The 20,286-nt window shown below is 35.5% G+C and overlaps 1 protein-coding gene across 2 annotated transcripts; it reads right to left on the reverse strand.

Moving 5' to 3' along the window:
- Positions 1 to 871: 871 nt before the first annotated feature.
- klc2 (kinesin light chain 2) lies at positions 872 to 20,286 on the reverse strand. 2 transcript variants are annotated; one of them, XM_016562605.1, is made up of 14 exons: positions 19,917 to 20,286; positions 17,547 to 17,785; positions 15,337 to 15,640; positions 13,153 to 13,369; positions 11,279 to 11,468; positions 10,000 to 10,173; positions 7,565 to 7,664; positions 7,147 to 7,196; positions 5,647 to 5,714; positions 5,452 to 5,560; positions 4,556 to 4,705; positions 2,125 to 2,249; positions 1,967 to 2,024; positions 872 to 1,561 (listed from the first exon to the last, which is right to left on the reverse strand). In XM_016562605.1, the coding sequence occupies exons 2-14, from the start codon at positions 17,772 to 17,774 to the stop codon at positions 1,478 to 1,480; spliced, it is 1,857 nt and encodes a 618-aa protein (XP_016418091.1). In that variant the 5' UTR covers positions 17,775 to 17,785; positions 19,917 to 20,286; the 3' UTR covers positions 872 to 1,477. The 2 variants fall into 2 exon arrangements, with proteins under 2 accessions (XP_016418091.1, XP_016418083.1); XM_016562597.1 differs by having other exon boundaries at positions 17,547 to 17,789.

The raw sequence follows: 20,286 nt of genomic DNA on the forward strand, positions 1-20,286 counted from the left end.
TTATGTAATGTACTTGTTTCAGTTTTTTTATTTTTTTATTTTTTTAACAAAGATGTGACTGTTCTGTTTTTGATTTGCCATTATGGTGTATGGAGTGCAGATTGATGTGGAAAAAAAAGTAATTTATAGCAGTTTAACTGCAACACAACAAAACTTGAAAAAAAAAAGAACTTTCGCAAGGCACTGTGTATGTATATATATATATATATATATATATATATATATGTAATTTGAAATTGGAGAAAAAAATGTGCTTTAATGTGGCAATGCAAAGAACAAAATTAATGGTCCTATTTTCTTTATGGAAAATGCATAACTGCATATGATTTGAGGTGGAATATGACGCATTTATGAGATTCGCCCATTTGTATGGCTGGTTCCCAAAGCTAGTGTCGACTGTGCATTCAGAGATCACTCGCCTCTGATAAACACAAGCAGAATCATTCAAATAAACCCAAAATCAAACACACACATCCTTAATCAGTGAAAAAGGGTAACAGAGTCACAGAAAGTCGCAAACATTTACATACAAGTACACTGAAGACATTTGCTGTTATGCAATTCATCAACATGAAAAGATAAAACGAAAAAAAAAAAGACGATTTGTCTGTTTTAGCCACATCTTGGTATTCTAGTGGCTAGAAAATCATATAAAATTAAAAACACGTCACATTTTAAACTGATGGAAATTTCCAGTTACGTACGTTTGGCCTTTTCCAGCAACTCGTCCGATTTTTGACAGACAGAGCTGGAGTTTGACTTGCAATCAGATAAAATGACTAAACGTTCGAATTATGAATCTAGATTCGCTAATAAATAAGAGCTCTAGCTCAAATCAGCTTTAAATCGTAAAGCAGAATTTCCAGTCGCTCCAGGACAGACGTCCAGCTACAGTGTAAACGAAATCCTTGTGCGCTAATTTTGCAAAACAAAAAGACCTTAAATAATTTAAATCATTACATACATCAGACTCAGAAGGCAAAAGTGAGGTCGTACCAGTCGGTGCTCTCGAATTTCAACTCATCTTCTACACTTGTATTTTTCTTAAGTGCATTCGCAGGAGTTTTTCGCGCCATTTCAACTTGGCGAGTTCGTTGTTAGCATTCACAGCGTCTGTGCATCTACCATATATGAACGTTCGGTTTTCTAAATGGCAAACGTATGCTTTGATAACTTGATCGTTGTGTGCTAAACTACGCGACTTTGTCGCCATGCTATGATGTGATTTCAGCACTGAGTCTGTGGTGTAGGAGGTGATAGCGTGCTACATTGCGTTTGATCTCGCTAATGGCGAAGCAGAGAGGCTAAGCCCAGATTTTTGCAAGCGATGTGAAACTAAAAGACATGTTTTTGCTGTTAAGATTTTTTTCTTAGGAAAACGTTTTGAATAAGGATCGTTTGATGAGATTTTCGATTCAAGTAGGTAGCAAACAGCCTCTCCCGTTTGGCTCCTTTTCCACGTCCAGACGTCTTTTTTTTAGCTGATCAGAGAGCTGCGTCTGGTCAGGTCCACATTACTAGCGCTCAGTCCTCTGGATTCTGACAGGCCGCTGTTAGATTCCTGAAGACACACACACACACACAGACACATGAATATTTGCATCACGTAACATAATACCGTGGAAATGCACATCAATTTTAAAGACCATGTTAAAATTCACTTCAAATTCCATTCAAAATAAGCATAAAATGAAAAGCTTAATCGTACTGTGATTTGTACAGGTTATTCTAAATCTCATTATTTTAAAGTAAATATATTTGATCAAAAATACAGTAAAATTGTGAAATATTTTTACTATTTAAAATAGCTGTTTTCTATGTGAATATATTTGAAACTGTAATTTATTTCTGTGATCAAAGCTGAATTTTCAGCATCATTACTGCAGTCTTCAGTGTCACATGATCCTTCAGAAATCATTCTAATATTCTGATTTGCTGCTCAAGAAACATTTCTGATTATACACACCTGTGAGGTTTCTTCTGCGCTCTTGTTGAGGAAATTTAAGGAGCTCGCCCTCTTCATCCTTTTGAACCAAACACAAGCACCAGTTGAAGAATGATCTCTAGTCAGTTAGTTTGTTCTTGGGAGAAGACTGAGGGTGCTGTGTTGTGCTCGAGTCTCACCCGGGGTTGCGTGGCTCCTGAGGGCCGCTGCCCTGCAGCTTCTTCACCAGCATCTCACTGCTGCGGCGCAGCGCTTCACGAATCTTCCCGAACGAGCCGCTCCTGCGCAGGGCGCCGTTACCATCCTGTGCCCACAATATATGATCAACCTCAAGAATTATACACACACTACCAGATAAATACATAAATGATATTTTTTGAAAAATCTCTTATGCTCACAAAGTCTACATTTATTTGATCAAAAAAGACCATGTTAAAATTCACTTCAAATTCGATTCAAAATAAGCATAAAATGAAAAGCTTAATCTTACTGTGATTTGTACAGGTTATTCTAAATCTCATTATTTTAAAGTAAATATATTTGATCAAAAATACAGTAAAAAACGTAAAATTTTTAAATATTACTACAAATTAAAATAACAGTTTTCTGTTTGAATCTATTGTAAAATGTAATTTATTTCTGTGATGCAAAGCTGAATTTTCAGCATCATTACTCCAGTCTCCAGAGTCACATGATCCTTCAGAAATCATAATAATATGCTGATTTGCTGCTCAAGAAACATTTTTGATTATTATCAATGTTGAAAACTGATAATGTGCTGCTTCATATTTTTGTGGAAACTGTGATACACTACCATTCAAATGTTTGGGGTAAGTGTATAAAAAAAAATAAAATAAAAAGATTAAAAATAATACTTTTATTCAGCATGCATGCATTCAATTAATCATAAAGTGACAGAAAACACATTTATAATCTTACAAATGATTTTTATTTCCAATAAATGCTGTTCTTTCGAACTTTCTATTCCCTTCATAATCTATCACAGTTTCCACAAAAATATGAAGCAGCACAACTGGTGAGCCGGCAAGCCGTTTCAAACTCCCAAAACTAACAAAACGAACTTCGTTTTGGCATGATTTTGTTCAAAATTATGTCACATCAGTTCGTTCTTCGATATTGTTTGAAGTATATCGGGGCCTTTATTTTAAATTGTAATAATATTTCACAATATTACAGTTTTTTCTGTATTTTCGATCAAATAAATGCAGCTTTTTTTTTTTTAAACGAGACTTCTTTCTGAAACATTGCAACAATTATTCTAAACTTTTATATAAATATAAACTACATATGTGTCCCTGGAGCACAAAACCAGTCTTAAGTCGCTGGGGTATATTTGTAGCAATAGCCAAAAATACATTGTATGGGTCAAAATTATTGATTTTTCTTTTATGCCAAAAATCATTAGGATATTAAGTAAAGATCATGTTCCATGAAGATATTTTGTAAATTTCCTACCGTGAATATATTAAAACTTAATTTTTGATTAATAATATGCATTGCTAAGAACTTCATATGGACAACTTTAAAGGCGATTCTGCTCAAGAAACATTTTTGATTATTATCAATGTTGAAAACTGATAATGTGCTGCTTCATATTTTTGTGGAAACTGTGATACACTACCATTCAAATGTTTGGGGTAAGTGTATAAAAAAAAATAAAATAAAAAGATTAAAAATAATACTTTTATTCAGCATGCATGCATTCAATTAATCATAAAGTGACAGAAAACACATTTATAATCTTACAAATGATTTTTATTTCCAATAAATGCTGTTCTTTCGAACTTTCTATTCCCTTCATAATCTATCACAGTTTCCACAAAAATATGAAGCAGCACAACTGGTGAGCCGGCAAGCCGTTTCAAACTCCCAAAACTAACAAAACGAACTTCGTTTTGGCATGATTTTGTTCAAAATTATGTCACATCAGTTCGTTCTTCGATATTGTTTGAAGTATATCGGGGCCTTTATTTTAAATTGTAATAATATTTCACAATATTACAGTTTTTTCTGTATTTTCGATCAAATAAATGCAGCTTTTTTTTTTTTAAACGAGACTTCTTTCTGAAACATTGCAACAATTATTCTAAACTTTTATATAAATATAAACTACATATGTGTCCCTGGAGCACAAAACCAGTCTTAAGTCGCTGGGGTATATTTGTAGCAATAGCCAAAAATACATTGTATGGGTCAAAATTATTGATTTTTCTTTTATGCCAAAAATCATTAGGATATTAAGTAAAGATCATGTTCCATGAAGATATTTTGTAAATTTCCTACCGTAAATATATCAAAACAATTTTTGATTAGTAATATGCATTGCTAAGAACTTCATTTGGACAACTTTAAAGACGATTTTCTCAGCATTTTGATTCTTTTTGCACCCTCAGATTCCAGATTTTCTAATAGTTGTATCTCGGCCAAATATTGTCCTATCCTAACAAACCATTACGTCAATGGAAAGCTTATTTATTCAGCTTTCAGATGATGTATACATCTCAATTTCACAAAATCGATCCTTATGACTGGTTTTGTGCTCCAAGGTCACATATAAATAAAAACAAAGGCTCTGCAGGCTCCACTGACCCCGCTCCACTCGGCTTCGTCTCCTTCACAGTCTCCTCGGGGGCCTCCGGGGCCGTTTACGCCGTCCCGACTCTGACGTCTGTCTCCTCCGGCACAACCTCCGTCCTTCAGCAGCTCCACCACCTTACTCTGATTAATCGCATCGATGCCCTGACAAGCAGAACGAGTCGATTTCACCAGCTTTCACAATGTTGTGGTGTTATTTCTAGAGTTGTCAGTCAATTAAAATAAGCAATAAATTCATTTTAGTTTGAATTTAAAGGGATACTCCACCCCAAAATGAAAATGTTGTCAATCACTTACCCTCATGTCGTTCCAAACCCCTAAAAGCCTCGTTCGTCTTCGGAACACAATTTAAGATATTTTGGATGAAATCCAGGAAGCTTGTGACTGTCCCATTGACTGCCAAGTAAATTACACTGTCAAGGTCCAGAAAAGTATGAAAGACATCGTCAGAATAGTCCATCTGCCATCAGTGGCTCAACCGTAACGTTATGAAGCGACGACTTTTTGTACGCGAAGAAAACAAAAATAACGACTTTATTCAACAATTCGTCCTTGACAGTGTAAGTTACTTGGCAGTCAATGGGACAGTCACAAGCCTCCCGGTTTCCATCCAAAATATCTTAAATTGTGATCCGAAGACGAACAAAGCTTTTACAGGTTTGGAACGACATGAGGGTAAGTGATTAATGACAACATTTTCATTTTGGGGTGGAGTATCCCTTTAAGTAAGGTAAGGTTTAATTTAGTTGAGTAAGGTAAGAGAAAACACATAGAGAGTCAGTGAGGTGATCTTTAACATCGTTCTCTTCCTGTATGAGTCATCTGCACAGGAAGTCGACCTCGAGTTTATAGGTCGAGCATCAGGTAGGAAATCAGCATGCATGCCGTACCTGTTTGCGGTTTTTGGTTGCACACTCCTCCAGCGTCTCGGCGGCCTCCAGTTTGCCCTGCCGGCGGTACAGCGCGCCCAGACTCTTCAGCGTGGTGTTAACAGTGGGGCTACACGAGAGAAACGTCAAGAGAGTCACTCTGATTCCTCCACACTCTGATACCCAGAATCCTCGGAGGCACACCTGCACACTCACCTGTCCACTTTGCAGGCTTTGTACCAGCTGCCGTACTCGCCGTACAGACCCGAGTCCTTCCTCTTACCCTGGAAATGACCATCAGACAAACTGAATTCACACTGCAATGAAGACATCTTAAACACATAGATTAAATATAATGAAATGAGAGCATTAGAAATATGAAAACTGGTACAAAATAAATAAATAAAAGAGGACCACACTACATTTTTGTTCAGAAGAAAATAAATTGGATACATTTATTTTGTTTAGTGCTTGTTTAGTGTTATATAAAAGCAATGTCTTATTGCTTAAATATCATTAATATAGATATGTTTATTAACAAGGTTAAGTAGATATAGACATACATTATATTTAATATACATAAAATATACACATTACGGTTGAAGATTTTTTAATTTGCTTGAAAATTCTGCTCAGCAAGGCTGCATTCATTTGGTCAAAAATACTGTACAAATCAGTAATATTGTGAAATATTATTACAATTTAAAATAACTGTGTTCTATTTGAATTTGTTTTAAAATGGAATTTATTTCTTTGATGCAAAGCTGAATTGTCAGCATCATTACTCCAGTCTTCAGTGTCACATGATCCTTCAGAAATCATTTTAATATGCATAACATTTCTTATTATCAATGTTGAAAATGGTTGTGCTGCTTCATGTTTTTGTGGAAATCGTGATTCATTTTTATTTCAGGATTCTTTGATGAATGTAAAGTTTAAAAGAACAGCATTTATTTGAAATAGAACTCATTTCTAACATTATAAATGTCTTTACTGGCACTTTTGATCAATTTAATGCATCCTTGCTGAATAAAAGTATACATTTCTTAAAAAAAAAAAACAAATCTCACTGACCCGAACGGTAATGTAAATATACAAATGTTTTTACATTTAAATAAATACATTTATACAAATATTTACGTTTAAATAAATTTATACATAAATATAAATAAAATTGTTTTTATTATAAATAAATTAACCCTTTAACTGTCACCCGTCCCCTCTTTAGGACGCCTAAGTTTACTTCACTATATTACAATTAAATCCTAATCTAATCATGCCAAACTATATATATCGTTGGAAAAGTCTAAGACTCCTAAATAGATATTTTATCAATGTTTTTGTTAAAAATTATTTAGGAAAAGTAATAGATTAATTTTTGACAAGAGTGCACCTCAAAAATCTACAACATAACAGGAGTTCTGACCTTTGTCAAAAAAAGTCTTCTTCATTGCCTTTTTCTCTATCACACTTTAGAAATCATCAGAAATTATATATCAATTGAAAACTTTAAATCTCAAAATTCATCCTTTGGAACCCATTTTAAAATCAAACATTGCATTACCATGAAAATGGTACATCAATATCATGTTACAGAATGTTTTCGTTCATGAATTATAAAAATGTAAGTTTGGATCGTGCACTTTCACGTCTATGTTCAAAAATGTGAGTGACAGTTAAAGGGTTAAAATATATATAATATAAAGCCTTTAATACCTTGCTCTCTTCTCTTTCCTCTGCATGCATCCAGATTGGTTTGTTATCATCTGTGGGGGAAAAAATAATTCTCATAAAAAAAAATGTGGACTGTTTTTTTCTAGCAGCTTTCCCTGCATGGCATCAGACACTGAGAGGCAAGTCTTCTCTTTTACTCTAATGAGCTTGCTGTGCTTTTAGGAAGAGCAGGTGGATGTTTGAGCGTGAACCTGTAAGCGTCTGATTGGCTAAAAGCCTGTGATGTCATAACAGATTAGACAAAACCTCTCACTCTGACGCCATCCTGACAAAAACTGATGAAGATGCAAACAAAAACGTGTCCATTCTTAGCAAAACGCATGATTAACATAAAAAGGCTTACGAAATTCACATAAAACAAATATGAATATATGATCTCCATGCATGTGTAAATACATACTGTTGACAGATCCGAACTCTTTCTCATGCGCGCGGGTCAGGATCTCCTTGTAAAGGGTCTCTGCGTCTTTGAATTTGCCCTGTTTCAGGTAACACGTCGCCTGCGGAGGAAACAAAATCACGGTCATTGAGCTTCTGAGAGAACGATGCTCTCGGGTTTTCAGATCCGCAGCCAAACGCTGATGTTTCGTATCAGAATTCACCCAAAGGGCTTGTGCTTTGTCACTGCGTCTGCAGTTTCTCCTGATCTTGCTCTTTATCGACCTCGAATATTTACTTTCACAGATAAACACGAGAGCAGGAGACATCAGGACGTGATATATTAGATGCAAACTTGATTTAAGGCAAACAAGTTATATTCTGTTTATTTGCATCTCTTATATACATCCTGTTTGCACGGTGTTAGTTTTGATTAAAGCATGCAGAAATCACACTGCAATGTCAGGATCACTGCATTCACAAGCTCAAAAGATCACATGACTGCGATCGGATACAATACTCAGCGACGCAACCTTTGATGCGATGCGAGTAGGTCTAAAAACAATGCTATAATCAACACTTCTTATGATTAGTTAATCATGGCAGTTCCACATGTAATACTTATTTCATATGCAGAGCTGTTAGCCAATCACAGCAGTGGGTGTTTACAAGTGTTCAGAGAGACACGCCCCTTTAGGCTATGAGTGCTTAAATCAGAGGACTAAAATCAAGGTGGAAAATGACCACGCTTATTAAATAATAACGAAATAAGGAAAAAGACAATTGGTCAAATAAAGAAATAAAATATGAAAACTTCAGATTTAAAAAAAAATAATTAAAATATACAAGCAGGAGGAAACAAATTGTTGTATAAAAGAAAAACAGGATTAGATACATTTTATTTATTGCACTGTTGTGTCATATTGTTTAAATAGTTCATATAAGTACATAAATATTTATATCAAAAATATTCAGAAATAAACATTTATATAAATAAAGAAATAAAATCAGGGTAGTAAATGGCTTCTATGTTTTGATGTAAAAATCCTACTAACATTATAAATAAAAAGAATGTCATTCATGATCCCTTTAACCGTCGTGTTGTGTTTCGGGCATTTTGACCTGGAGAGGATTTTCTTTTCTCACACAGGGTTTAAAAACTACCAAAAATATAATTTTGTACTTTTTTAGGATTTTTTCCTCCCACCTTGTTACACCTGTGGTGAGAATGCTTGTAAATGTTTATGCTATATTACCAAATATTGGATTCAATCATTTTATCATCAACTTGTATTCTTTGAATTAACACAGGTTTTGTATTTCTGAGTTTATGCACCTCAGTTTTTGAGTGAATATTGCCAAAAATGGTCCACAAATAATGCTTTTTTTTTTTCAGGTGCAGCTCAGATCAATGAGGCCTATGACCAATCAGATCCAAAAAGAAATACAAAACCTGTGCTAACTGAAAGAAAACTAGACTGAATCCAATTTTTGGTGATAATATCGCACATTGAGAGACTTACAAGCAGTTCTTACAGTGTGTTCACACCAGACGCGAATGTAATTATTCGCGCGAGTAGATTACATACAAAGACAACGCAAAGACGCGAATAGAGGCGAATTCGCGACGGGCGACGCGAAATGCGCGACGCATTTGCCACGAACGCACGATATTCACCTCAATCGCGTCTTGCGCGGAAAATTCACAAGCCAATCAATGAGGAGCTTCTTGACACACGTCCAGCTGAATCAGACAAAGGAAGAGAGCATTATTGTAGCCGTCTGTTATTATATAGGTCTGGAGCATAGAAAACAATTAAAATCAGTTGTAGTGGTAGTTGTATTTTATTAGCATGACTACAGAGATGCTGCTATCAATAATAAAAATAATAGTAATATCAGTGTATATATACAGTAGTAAAATGAAACACACACATTAATGCAGGATCCTAAAGTTACTCATCCTCCTCTGGATGGTGCTGTGAACCCAGACACGTCGGCGTTTGGCTTTCCATTATATTTAGGACTTTTTGACAACAGGTACAAAACAGCGATTGTAGTTATCTCCAACATGGTTGACCGCGCTGTATTTATTTGCGCGTGTGACACGAAAAACATCCCGCGAGTAATCTAGAGCGAGTGACGCGATGCGCTTATTCGCTTCGCGTCTGGTGTGAACACACCATTACATTGTGTTCACACCAGACGCGAATGTAATTATTCGCGTGAGTAGATTACATACAAAGACAACGCAAAGACGCGAATAGAGGCGAATTCGCGACGGGCGACGCGAATGACGCGAAATGCACGACCCGTTTGCGATGCGCATATTCGCTTTGCATCTGGTGTGAACACACCATTACATTTTGAAACACCAAATTAGGTAAAGGATTTCCAGCACAGCACTAGGGTTAAATTACAGCCGTGTCAGTTCTAGTTGAGGTGATCTGGCCTCACCAGGTTGTTTTTGGTCTTGGCCACGTTGGGGTCATCGGTGCCCAGTTTGTTCTCGTAGATCTCCAGCGCCCTGCGGTAATAATACTCCACTTCCTCATACTTGCCCTGATTCTGACACAGCAGGGCCAGATTATTGAGCTGCTTCGCCACGTCAGGGTGGAACTTACCCAGAACCTGCAAACACACGCGCACATATATTCACATAACAACACTGGCTACATTTACATTTATGCATTTATCCAAAGCAACTTACAGTGCATTCAGGCTATAAATTATTTTTACCAGTATGTATGTATGGCTACAATTAGGGTTGCAAAAAGGTGGAAAATTTCCAGTAAATTTCGGAAACATTCCAGCAATTTTGGAAACTTTCCAGGATTTTTGTAAAGTTTCCGGAAATTTTCCGCCCCTTTGCAACCCTAGATACACTACAGCAGTGGTCGCCAACCCGTCGATCGCGATCTTTATCACTGTTCCAGTAGATCCCGAAAAAAAAACAGTATCACTGAAGGGTATCACTGAAGGGAACTGTCTTGAGAAAAGTTTAGATGGCAATGGCATTTTCTTCTCCGTATAAAGCGCAACTCTGCTTTGTTTAGAGCGGTAACCAAGGAAACGAAAAATGTGTATTTTACCCCCGGAATGCGATTTTTACAGGCGAACCCCCCTCGAAACGCGACTGGACTAGTTTTATTGCGAAAACCTGGCAACCCTGTTCATAACCGCCACCTGCTGTCAGAGAGTGCGTCTCATTCAGACCTGCTGTTTTTGTTTCGTGCAGATGTTTTATGTAGCAAATAAATTAATAACACCTAAAGTTCAGACCATTCTGTTTTTGTTTTAAATCCTGAAATGAATCTAAATCAAATCAAAAACAACTGCCATTGCAGATCATGATTAAAATGCAGTGGTTGCCTCTAATTTCAAATGGCTAGATATTTTTGTTTAAAGCCAGTTTGTTTGTTATAAAGCAAATAGCCAATAAATAAATTTGCTTAAAAATCAGTATCAGTATCAGAATCCAATTTGCTAGTAAAAAAGAAAGAAAAGAAAATCTGAATTCTGAATCCGCTATGACCGGCGCATCACTAATTAAAATACTAAGTAAAAGGCCTCAAATTTGAAGTACAATCTGGGATGTCTTTTTCTATCAATTCTTCAATAGGTAGATCTTGTCTTTCATAAAGGCCGAGGCCAGGGATCTTGGGCCTAAAAAGGTTGGTGACCACTGCACTACAGCATCATGATTTCATCGTTGTGACAGGTGCAGGTTCTCCACCTTCTCCCGGATCTCCAGCGCTCTCTTGCAGAGCGGCTCGGCCTCCTTGTGTTTCCCGCGTTTGCCGTACAGCACGGCCAAGTTGTTGAGGGTCGCGGCCACGGCGGGGTGATCTTTCCCCAGAGTCTTCTCTCTGATGGCCAGAGCGTCGTTCAGCAGGTGAGCCGCCTCTTTATACTTATTCTGATCCCTGGAACAACACGCGGGAATCGGGTTGGAGTGGCAACACACACATTTCCTAGTGATGCAGCACCATTTCAGCAGACTGATGATTTGACACATTTCACGCCTCTGATGGCGTGGTTTGAATGTGTCAGTGTCTGTTTTATGCAAACTACAAGAAGTGAACGTGTCAGCTGTGCAGACGGTCGGTTGTTGCTTTTAAATTGATTTCTTTTTTGATGCACCAAGATTTTTTTCAGGCTATGCTGTTTTCATGAAAAATCTTCACATTATTTGTAGCTCAGCTTCCAACCTATAAATTGCAATAAACTTAATGCTTTGATATGAAACAGTCTCAGCTTTCAAATTATGTAAATTATGTTTTACAACAAAATGGTCATAATTTTGAAATAAAAGGCCATTTTCTACCATATTTCTATATTATTATAAATGTAAATATATTCAATTTTTTAACTGAATATATCATTAAAAAAGTTGATATGAAAAATGCCTTGTGCAATTAAATCTGATTTATTTAAATATATGTATTTCAAAATCATCTTAAAACATGAGTATCAAATATGATCCATCGTTTAATTGTTTATATTTCAACAACATATTTATATTTGATTAAAAAGTTGAATAAAAACATTTTTTAAAAATCATAAAGTTTCCTAATGATAGTAGGATTACATAAATACTGTCAGAATTTAGAAATAAAAGGCCATTTTCTAACATTATTTTAGATTTTTTTTTCTGTATTTATATAAATCTAAATATGCTCAACTTTTTAATGAAGTTTAATCAACTTTTTAAATTGAATATATCGTTAAAATAGTTGATATAAAAACGGTCTTATCTTCAATTAAAACTGATTTAATTACATATATATTTAAAAATCATGTTAAAAAAATGAGTATCAAATATGATCCATTGTTTAATTGTTTATATTTCAACAACGTATTTCAATTTGATTAAAAGATTGAATTAACAAAAACATAGTTTTCTGAGGTGAACTTATGTTAGTAGGATTTTTTTTTTTTTTTACATTAAAATCTGTCATAATTTCTACCACGATTTTAGATTTTATTCCTGTATTTAGATAAATCCAAATAGATTCCACTTTTTTAATGAAGTTATCAACTTTTTAAACAAATATATCATTAAAAAGCTTATATAAAATACTGCCTTAAGTGCAATTAAAGCGGTTTTGTTTAAATTATACACAAAAATTACATATATATTTCTATTTCAAAATCATGTTAAAACATGAGTATCAAATATGATCCATCGTTTAATTGTTTATACGCCAACAACAAATTAATACATCATTAAAAAATTGAATTTAAAAAAAGTATATACATATAAAGTTTCCTGAAATTATAATGCTAGTAAGATTTAATAAAGATTAAGATTAAATAAAAATAAAATAAAAAAAGGCCATTTCTACCATGACTTTAGATATAAAAATAAATGTAAATATATTCAACTTCATGAAGTTTAAACAAATATATCTTTAAAAAGTCGATATTAAAAACTCGCCTTAAGTGCAATAAAAATTTTATTAAATAAATTTGATTACATAATTGATTATTAAATAAACTTCATGTTTGGTTTTTGGCTAAATGAAATTTCGGTTTCAATTAAAGGGTGATTTCGGTGCATCACTAATATTTTGAAACGCAGAAAAGCAGGCCGCGGTGACCTCTGACCTGTAGACCAGGGCGAGGATGTTGAGCATGGTGGCCACGTCTGGGTGGTCGTGTCCGGAGGTTTTCTCCAGGTCCTCCAGAGCCTGTTTGCAGAGCGGCACGGCCACCTCGTAGCGGCCCTGAGACGCGTACTGGATCACCAGGTTATGAAGCGTTCGCAGACGGGCCGGGATCTCGTAGCCCCCCTGCTGCGCCGCCGCTTCACCGCTGGGCTGAGCTGGAGACACGCGTCACAAATCAGAGCTTAACCCTATAGAGCCCTCTGCATCGTCTGATGCATGCATTGTTAAAGCCTCGAAATGATCAACATGATCAAAGCACACAATCTACTCCACGCCGTCTGATTGATAGTTTTTAAGCAAGTAAAAGGCGTTTAGTGTAATTGTCCAAACGTCCACATTCAGCTCATGCTTCACGTGTCTGTATGCTGTCAAATCTGATTTTTATAAAGCAAACCCAAGAATAACTATTTTGCTGGTAATACTTCAAGATGAACACTTACTGGACTGAAGCAACTTTTACCTGACTTTCCAGACATCATTTTGAATTATTACATTCAGTAACAAAATTAAACAAAATGTAATTTTATGTACATTAACTGACAGTCAGGGCCGTTTCTAGGCATAGGCGAGCTAGGCGGTCGCCTAGGGTGCCACCAGCTGAAGGGGCGCCAATGAGCGCACGTACTGGCACTTTTAGCAGGGTTGTGATAAAGAGTGGCACGGTCACCCTGAAATATGACTGCCGCCAGAATTATATATATATATATATATATATGGGTGGGCAATAGGGATTTCGCCTAGGGCGCCAAATTGGCTAGAAACGGCCCTGCTGACAGTCACCACTGATAAGCTACTACTGAATATGTTGTAGAAACGTAATTTTCTGTAAAGTTGCTTCGCAACGATTTGTATCGTGAAAAGCGCTATACATTTAATAACCTTGAACTGAAGCAACTTTTTCCTGATTATCCAGAAATCATTTTGAGTTATTACATTCAGTAACAAGACTTGCGAAGACAAAATTTTATTTGATGTATTAAAATCAGAGTTGTTTTTGTAATAAATGAAGCTTTAATTTAATTTAAATCATATAATATAAATGTGTGCGTTTGTGCATGTATGTAATAAACATTTAAAAACATGAATACATAAAACATGTTATAAACACTGTTTGCGTATTAAAATAATCACGTTTTAATGTTCTTAAAGTTACGAAACTGATTTATTTTTAAATTATAAAAAAAATCCACATTTCAGAATCATGTTAAAATGATTAAAAATCAAAATATCAAACATGATCCATCAGTTTAGGTGTTCATCTCTCAATAATCATTGCTTTAGGTGTTTTGAAACTACAGAGCTTTGATAATAAAACTAAGCATTTAAATATCATCTGAATAAAACATATAATTGGGAGATGACGATGATATTATTTTATGTAAGTATGTGCTATACTGTTATAAAGGCCTCACTGAGTTACATTACAAGCATCTGAATTTCTTTTTTGTCCTTATAAATATCAGCATCTGCACCAAATTGCATATTTTTGGGTCTAAGCTGTTTTTTCCTATATATTTTCACTATATGTGACCCTGGAGCACAAAAGCAGTCTTAAGTCGCTGGGGTATATTTGTAGCAATAGCCAAAAATACATTGTATGGGTCAAAATTATCGATTTTTCTTTTATGCCAAAAATCATTAGGATATTAAGTAAAGATCATATTCCATGAAGATATTTTGTAAATTTCCTACCGTAAATATATCAAAACCTAATTTTTGATTAGTAATATGCATTGCTAAGAACGTCATTTGGACAACTTTAAAGATGATTTTCACAATATTATTTGTTTGTTTTTTTTGCACCCTCAGATTCCAGATTTTCAAATAGTTGTATCTCGGCCAAATATTGTCCTATCCTAACAAACCATACATCAATGGAAAGCTTATTTATTCAGATTTCAGATGATGCATAAATCTCAAATTTCACAAAATTGATCCTGGTTTTGTGCTCCAGGGTCACATATGATACTATACGAGCCATAAAAGCCTGATGAATCAAATATGATACATAACAAAAACACATATGCACATTTTTTGTCTATTTGTTGAATAAATTGTTCTATTTCAAACCGTTGTTTCATATGTCAGGCTTCACAGGTTTAAGGGCATGGCTCTCTCTCACCTGGTCCCTGGTCGTCGTCGTTTGGAAACAGATCGTCCAGATTGTCCTTCTCCTTCTCTCCAGCCTTCTCCTCGGAGGGCGAGGCGTCCTCGTCCAGCTTCCGGATCTGGTTCATGAACTCCAGGTGTTTCTTCTCCTCCTCCAGCTGGGCCACGCTCTGCTCGCTCTTCTGCAGCTTGTGTTGAGTGCTAGCCAGCTCGTCCCGCAGCCACTGGTTCTCCTGACAGAGCCGACGCACCTGAGCTCGCAGCTTCTGCTTCTCAGACTCCACCGCGCTCAGGTGACCCGACAGAGCGATGATCACCTGAGAGGAGACGGGCACATGAGTCCACCTGCTGCTTTAGGCTTAGAGAGACTGAGCTGACTGAGATGAGCTGGTGAGAAATTAGTACTTCATTCAGCAAGGAAGCTTTAAATTGATCAAAAGTGACAGTAAAGCCATTTATAATGTTACAAAAAAAAATCTATTTTTTTGTAAACACTGTACTTTAGAACCTTCTCATCAAAGAATCCTGAAAAATAAAATGTATCACCATTTCCCAAAAAATATTCAGCAGCACCAGTTTTCAGCATTGATAATAATCAGAAATGTTTCTTGAGCAGCAAATCAGCATATTATTATGATTTCTGAAGATCATGTGACACTGAAGATATACATAATGATGCTGAAAAAGACTTCTGTAGGCCAATTCATTTCCAGCCGCTTTTCTAGAGCTCTTTCATTCCTTTCTAGAAGTTTCCAAATTACAAACTATATTTTCTGCAGTCATAGCTCTGCTATGGTGTTTGCCACAGCAATGCAAAAATCAAGTCTGATCACTTGTACAAGTTAGGGCTGTCAAAATGGCTGAAAAACTGAATTCGAATTTTGTATTTAAATATGATCAATATTCGAATTAAAAAGGCATAATTTCAGTTAGGGGAAAAAAAGCTTTTGGCTTCTCTCCTGAGGCCACAAGAGGGCGCATCGAGCAAAATATTACTAATGCACATTTATTCAAAGCATAATAAAATAACACGACTATATTTGAAAAAAGAGCATAATGTTTAAAATAATGTTTATAAACCTTATATAATTAAAGTTGCTTAAACAATTAGAAACAAAACAGCATCATGCATGTATGTATAGTTTAATACAAAGGACATATTTCATAATATTACTGTTTTTACTGTATTTCTGGTTAAATAAATGCAACCTTTTTGAGCAGAAGAGACTTATTTCAATAATATTTAAAAATCTTACTTTTGAACATTGGTGTATGCCAAAATTTGTAATATTATAACTTTGTAATTTCTAGCTATTATTACAATTGTTCTTTATTAAAAAAACGTAAGTTACATTTACATAACATGTCATATGCAACTGATTTAAGTCGGTAAGAATGGGTTGAAAATTGCATGGATGTTATCATTTTAAATAATTGTATAACTTATTATTATTGGAAATTTAACTTCTTATTAATTGCAAATAACTTATTGCTAATTTTCTTTGTTTAAAAAAACCCTAAACATTTAATGTAAAAAAAGTTGCATTAATATGTTTGGAAAATGTATAAATATTTTTTTAAATAACTTTAAAATATATATTAAAAGTATACATTTAAAACAAAAATACCATTATAAATGTAAATAAAATGATTATTATATATATATATATATATATATATATATGTCAGCCAATAAGAATAAAGTATTCTATAACACTGTGGTATGGTACAAATTTATAGAGAGAATATTTAGTAACCAATATTTTTTATATAGAAACAAAACAGCATCATGTATGTATGCATAGTTTAATACAAAGGACCGAAACCAATCACAAAGAGTACTTTCTTCATTTAAAAACATGAGATGCAGTGGGATGGGGAAAAACCGCCGTAACGTCTTGAGACATGTTTTTTTTAAAGTTGAACTTGCATTAATTTTTCATGGTTTTCTAAACATTTTGTGCGAGACGCGAGTGCAACGCTGATAGATGTCCCTCTAGAAAATGCGATAAATATGCGTTCTGTGTGAACGGCTTGGTTTCAGTTTTGACGTAAACAACGGCTGCGTCCGAAAGCCTAGGCAGCTGACTTGCTGCCTCGCTGCCTTATCAGACAATGACAAGTATTAGCATAATTAACATTTGTCAAATGAATGCAATCCAGACAACCAGTTCTGGATATTCTGAGTTCAAACAGTCACAGACTTCGGTGGGATTCAGATACCTGCGCCTCTCCCAGTCCCAGCTCGATGTCCTCCAGGCTCTTGCGGAGCAGGCTGGATTTCTCCTGCGCGACGGCCGGCTGAGCGCAGTCCAGGATGGAGTTGAGGAGCTGAGCGTGTTCCCCTCGCAGCGTCTCCAAACCCTGCATCACCGCTTTAGTGTTCAGCACGATCTCGTCCTGCGTCAGCCGCTCCAGCGTCTCTTCTCGTGGGTACACCATGGCGGACATCACCCGCCGGACTCGCTGAGAACGGACCCAATGTTACGATTACAAACTGATGCGTCACAAATCTGACCTCACCTGCAGCTTTTACATGAAAAAATCAGCCGAATCATCATCTTACATGGCCCCAGTTAACTAAAACTAAAACAGTGTGTAGAATAAGATATAAAATGCAATAAAAGCTGCCAAGACAGTCGTCAAAGCAACATCTCATTTTCATTTAATTTAACTTGGTCAAGTCAAGTCAAGTCACCTTTATTTATATAGCGCTTTTAACAATACTTGGTGTATTAAAAATAACTAGAACTGAAAAAAAAAAAATATATAAAACTATATAGACCAATAAAAAAAATATATATATAAACAACTAATAAAAATGACAAAAACAAAATATTTTTTTTTTATTAAAACCATAAAACATTTGTTACTTGACATAAAATAAACAGAATAAAAACTGAAACAGAATAAAATATTTAAAAAATAATTATTTTATTTTATTTCCATTAATTGACAAAACAAATTTCTCATTTTCATTTAGTTTAAATTGAATGTATTTAAACTATACAGACATATAAAAAAAAAACTAATAAAAATGGTAAAAAAAATAAAATAAAATAAAAAAAACTGGAACTGAAATAAAAACTGAATAAAAACAATACAGATATTTTCAAAATATAAAATATTATTACATATAAAAATTGTAAAATTGTAAAATTTAATATCAAATATTTTAAATATTTTTAAAAAACAACCAGTAAAAATTACAAACAAAAAAATAACAAAAACTGAAATCATTTATAAACTATATAGTTTATAAACTATAGACATTGTATAAACTATAGACATTAAAACAATAACTAATAAAATGACAAAACAAATAACTACAAAGGAAATAATTAATAAAGCTAATAATAAAAGAACATCAACAACAACAAAAAACACTAAAACACTAACTAAAATTAAAAAGCAAACTGAAATAAAAATAAATCAAAGTGTTTTGGGAAAAAAATAGAATAGTGTCTCAATGATACTAACATAACACTGAAATAGTGCAAAATGACTGGTGACTTTAGTCCTAATGACTTCATTACACCCTGGAGTCCGTCATGATCCATTACTGCACCTCACACCCAAAAACAGCCAATCTGGCAACACTGACTACAAGTGCTGACAAAGAGTCCTGCTGCCCAAAAACATCTGAAGTGATGAACAACAGCAGACCTGCCAGCCGTGTGATTCAGCTCCAATCAACAGGAACCTGAGCACATCAGGGGTCACTATGCAGCTAATAATGAACCACTATAGAAACAGCAGTAACAGGAGGTGAAGTATGATATTATGACATTTCAGACAGACACCACCTCCATCATCTGGGCCGATTTCACCTGCATTTCCACCTGCGTCCAGCAGAGGCGCCATTCATCACGCCTATCGACTGCAATGCAGCACCAGCGGAGAGATGTTCAGCTTATAAACACACCTGCTCAGACCACAACCCGCGTCCTGATACTCACAACCCTTCATCCGATCAGTCCAGATTTCACCATGACTGACAGCTGCCTGGAAAAACCTGGTGAAACCTGGAAAACTGCATCAAGGTGACCCGCAGCACACCACATGAACTCTTCCAGACAACCACAACATCCCCGCATCTGAGCGAAAACGGGCCCTGCTCTGAAAACACGTCAGTATGAAACAAACAAAACTGCTAAAGCTTGTGCAACCAACTCAAAACATCAGCAAACACTTATTGTTTTTTCATGCAAACTGTCTCACATACACCATTTTGTATTCTCATATAATAACACTTGAGAATGAATCATGCATATTTGATTCATAACCCCAGAAATATTCATTGCACCATCACTGACTGGATGATGAAGACAAAAATCACCAAATGCATCATCATAAATCAGCCATACATCACCTGGTTTGCTCTTTCCGACATTGTCTAAACAAATTATAATGCCATGACTATTTGAATGAACACAAACATATACTTTTGCGCTATTTGCGCTAAATATGAGTTTTGTTTTTAGCAGATCAGGCTAAACTTTCCCCATTCAATCAGCCAGCAGTTTAGCATCCTATTGTTTGATCGATGCATATCAAACACTAAAGCGCAGATCATTTTTGCATTGCAGGTACCTTTAATAATCCGCTTTTTTGGGGGGTTGTTTCGGGCTCTTGTTGAACTCGAGCGTGAAAACAATGTGATGTTATGAATTCAGACGCGTCCGAAATCCCAGACTCGCTCCAATAAAACGATATCAGACATGAATCAGATGAATCACCGGCGACGCGTCGGCCGTAATGATGCGCGTCCGTCCGATGCGCTTTTGTCTTTGACGCGCTCAGCAAAACAAACGCCCGTACGCGCGATGACCCGCTTTCGCTTCGTCCATCCTTCTCGTCCCTTTCAGCTCGACAGTTGGCGGATCTTTGTGCTGGAGTGAGAGAGGATGACCACAGCAAACTGAAAATGGCTGATATGTGTGTTTGTGCTCCCAGAATCCAA

This window comes from Sinocyclocheilus rhinocerous, unplaced genomic scaffold, assembly GCF_001515625.1.
Source record: "Sinocyclocheilus rhinocerous isolate Xijiao unplaced genomic scaffold, SAMN03320098_v1.1 scaffold1183, whole genome shotgun sequence".
Taxonomy (NCBI): domain Eukaryota; kingdom Metazoa; phylum Chordata; class Actinopteri; order Cypriniformes; family Cyprinidae; genus Sinocyclocheilus; species Sinocyclocheilus rhinocerous.

Bases quoted from the DNA above. Each gene is read 5' to 3' on its own strand.
- klc2 (XM_016562605.1), bottom strand. From the start codon at position 17,774: ATGTCCGCCATGGTGTACCCACGAGAAGAGACGCTGGAGCGGCTGACG. The intron at 15,641-17,546 runs GTATCTGAATCC...GTCTCCTCTCAG, and splicing joins TGGGACTGGGAGAGGCGCAG to GTGATCATCGCTCTGTCGGG. The intron at 2,025-2,124 runs GTGAGACTCGAG...TTGGTTCAAAAG, and splicing joins CAGGAGCCACGCAACCCCGG to GATGAAGAGGGCGAGCTCCT.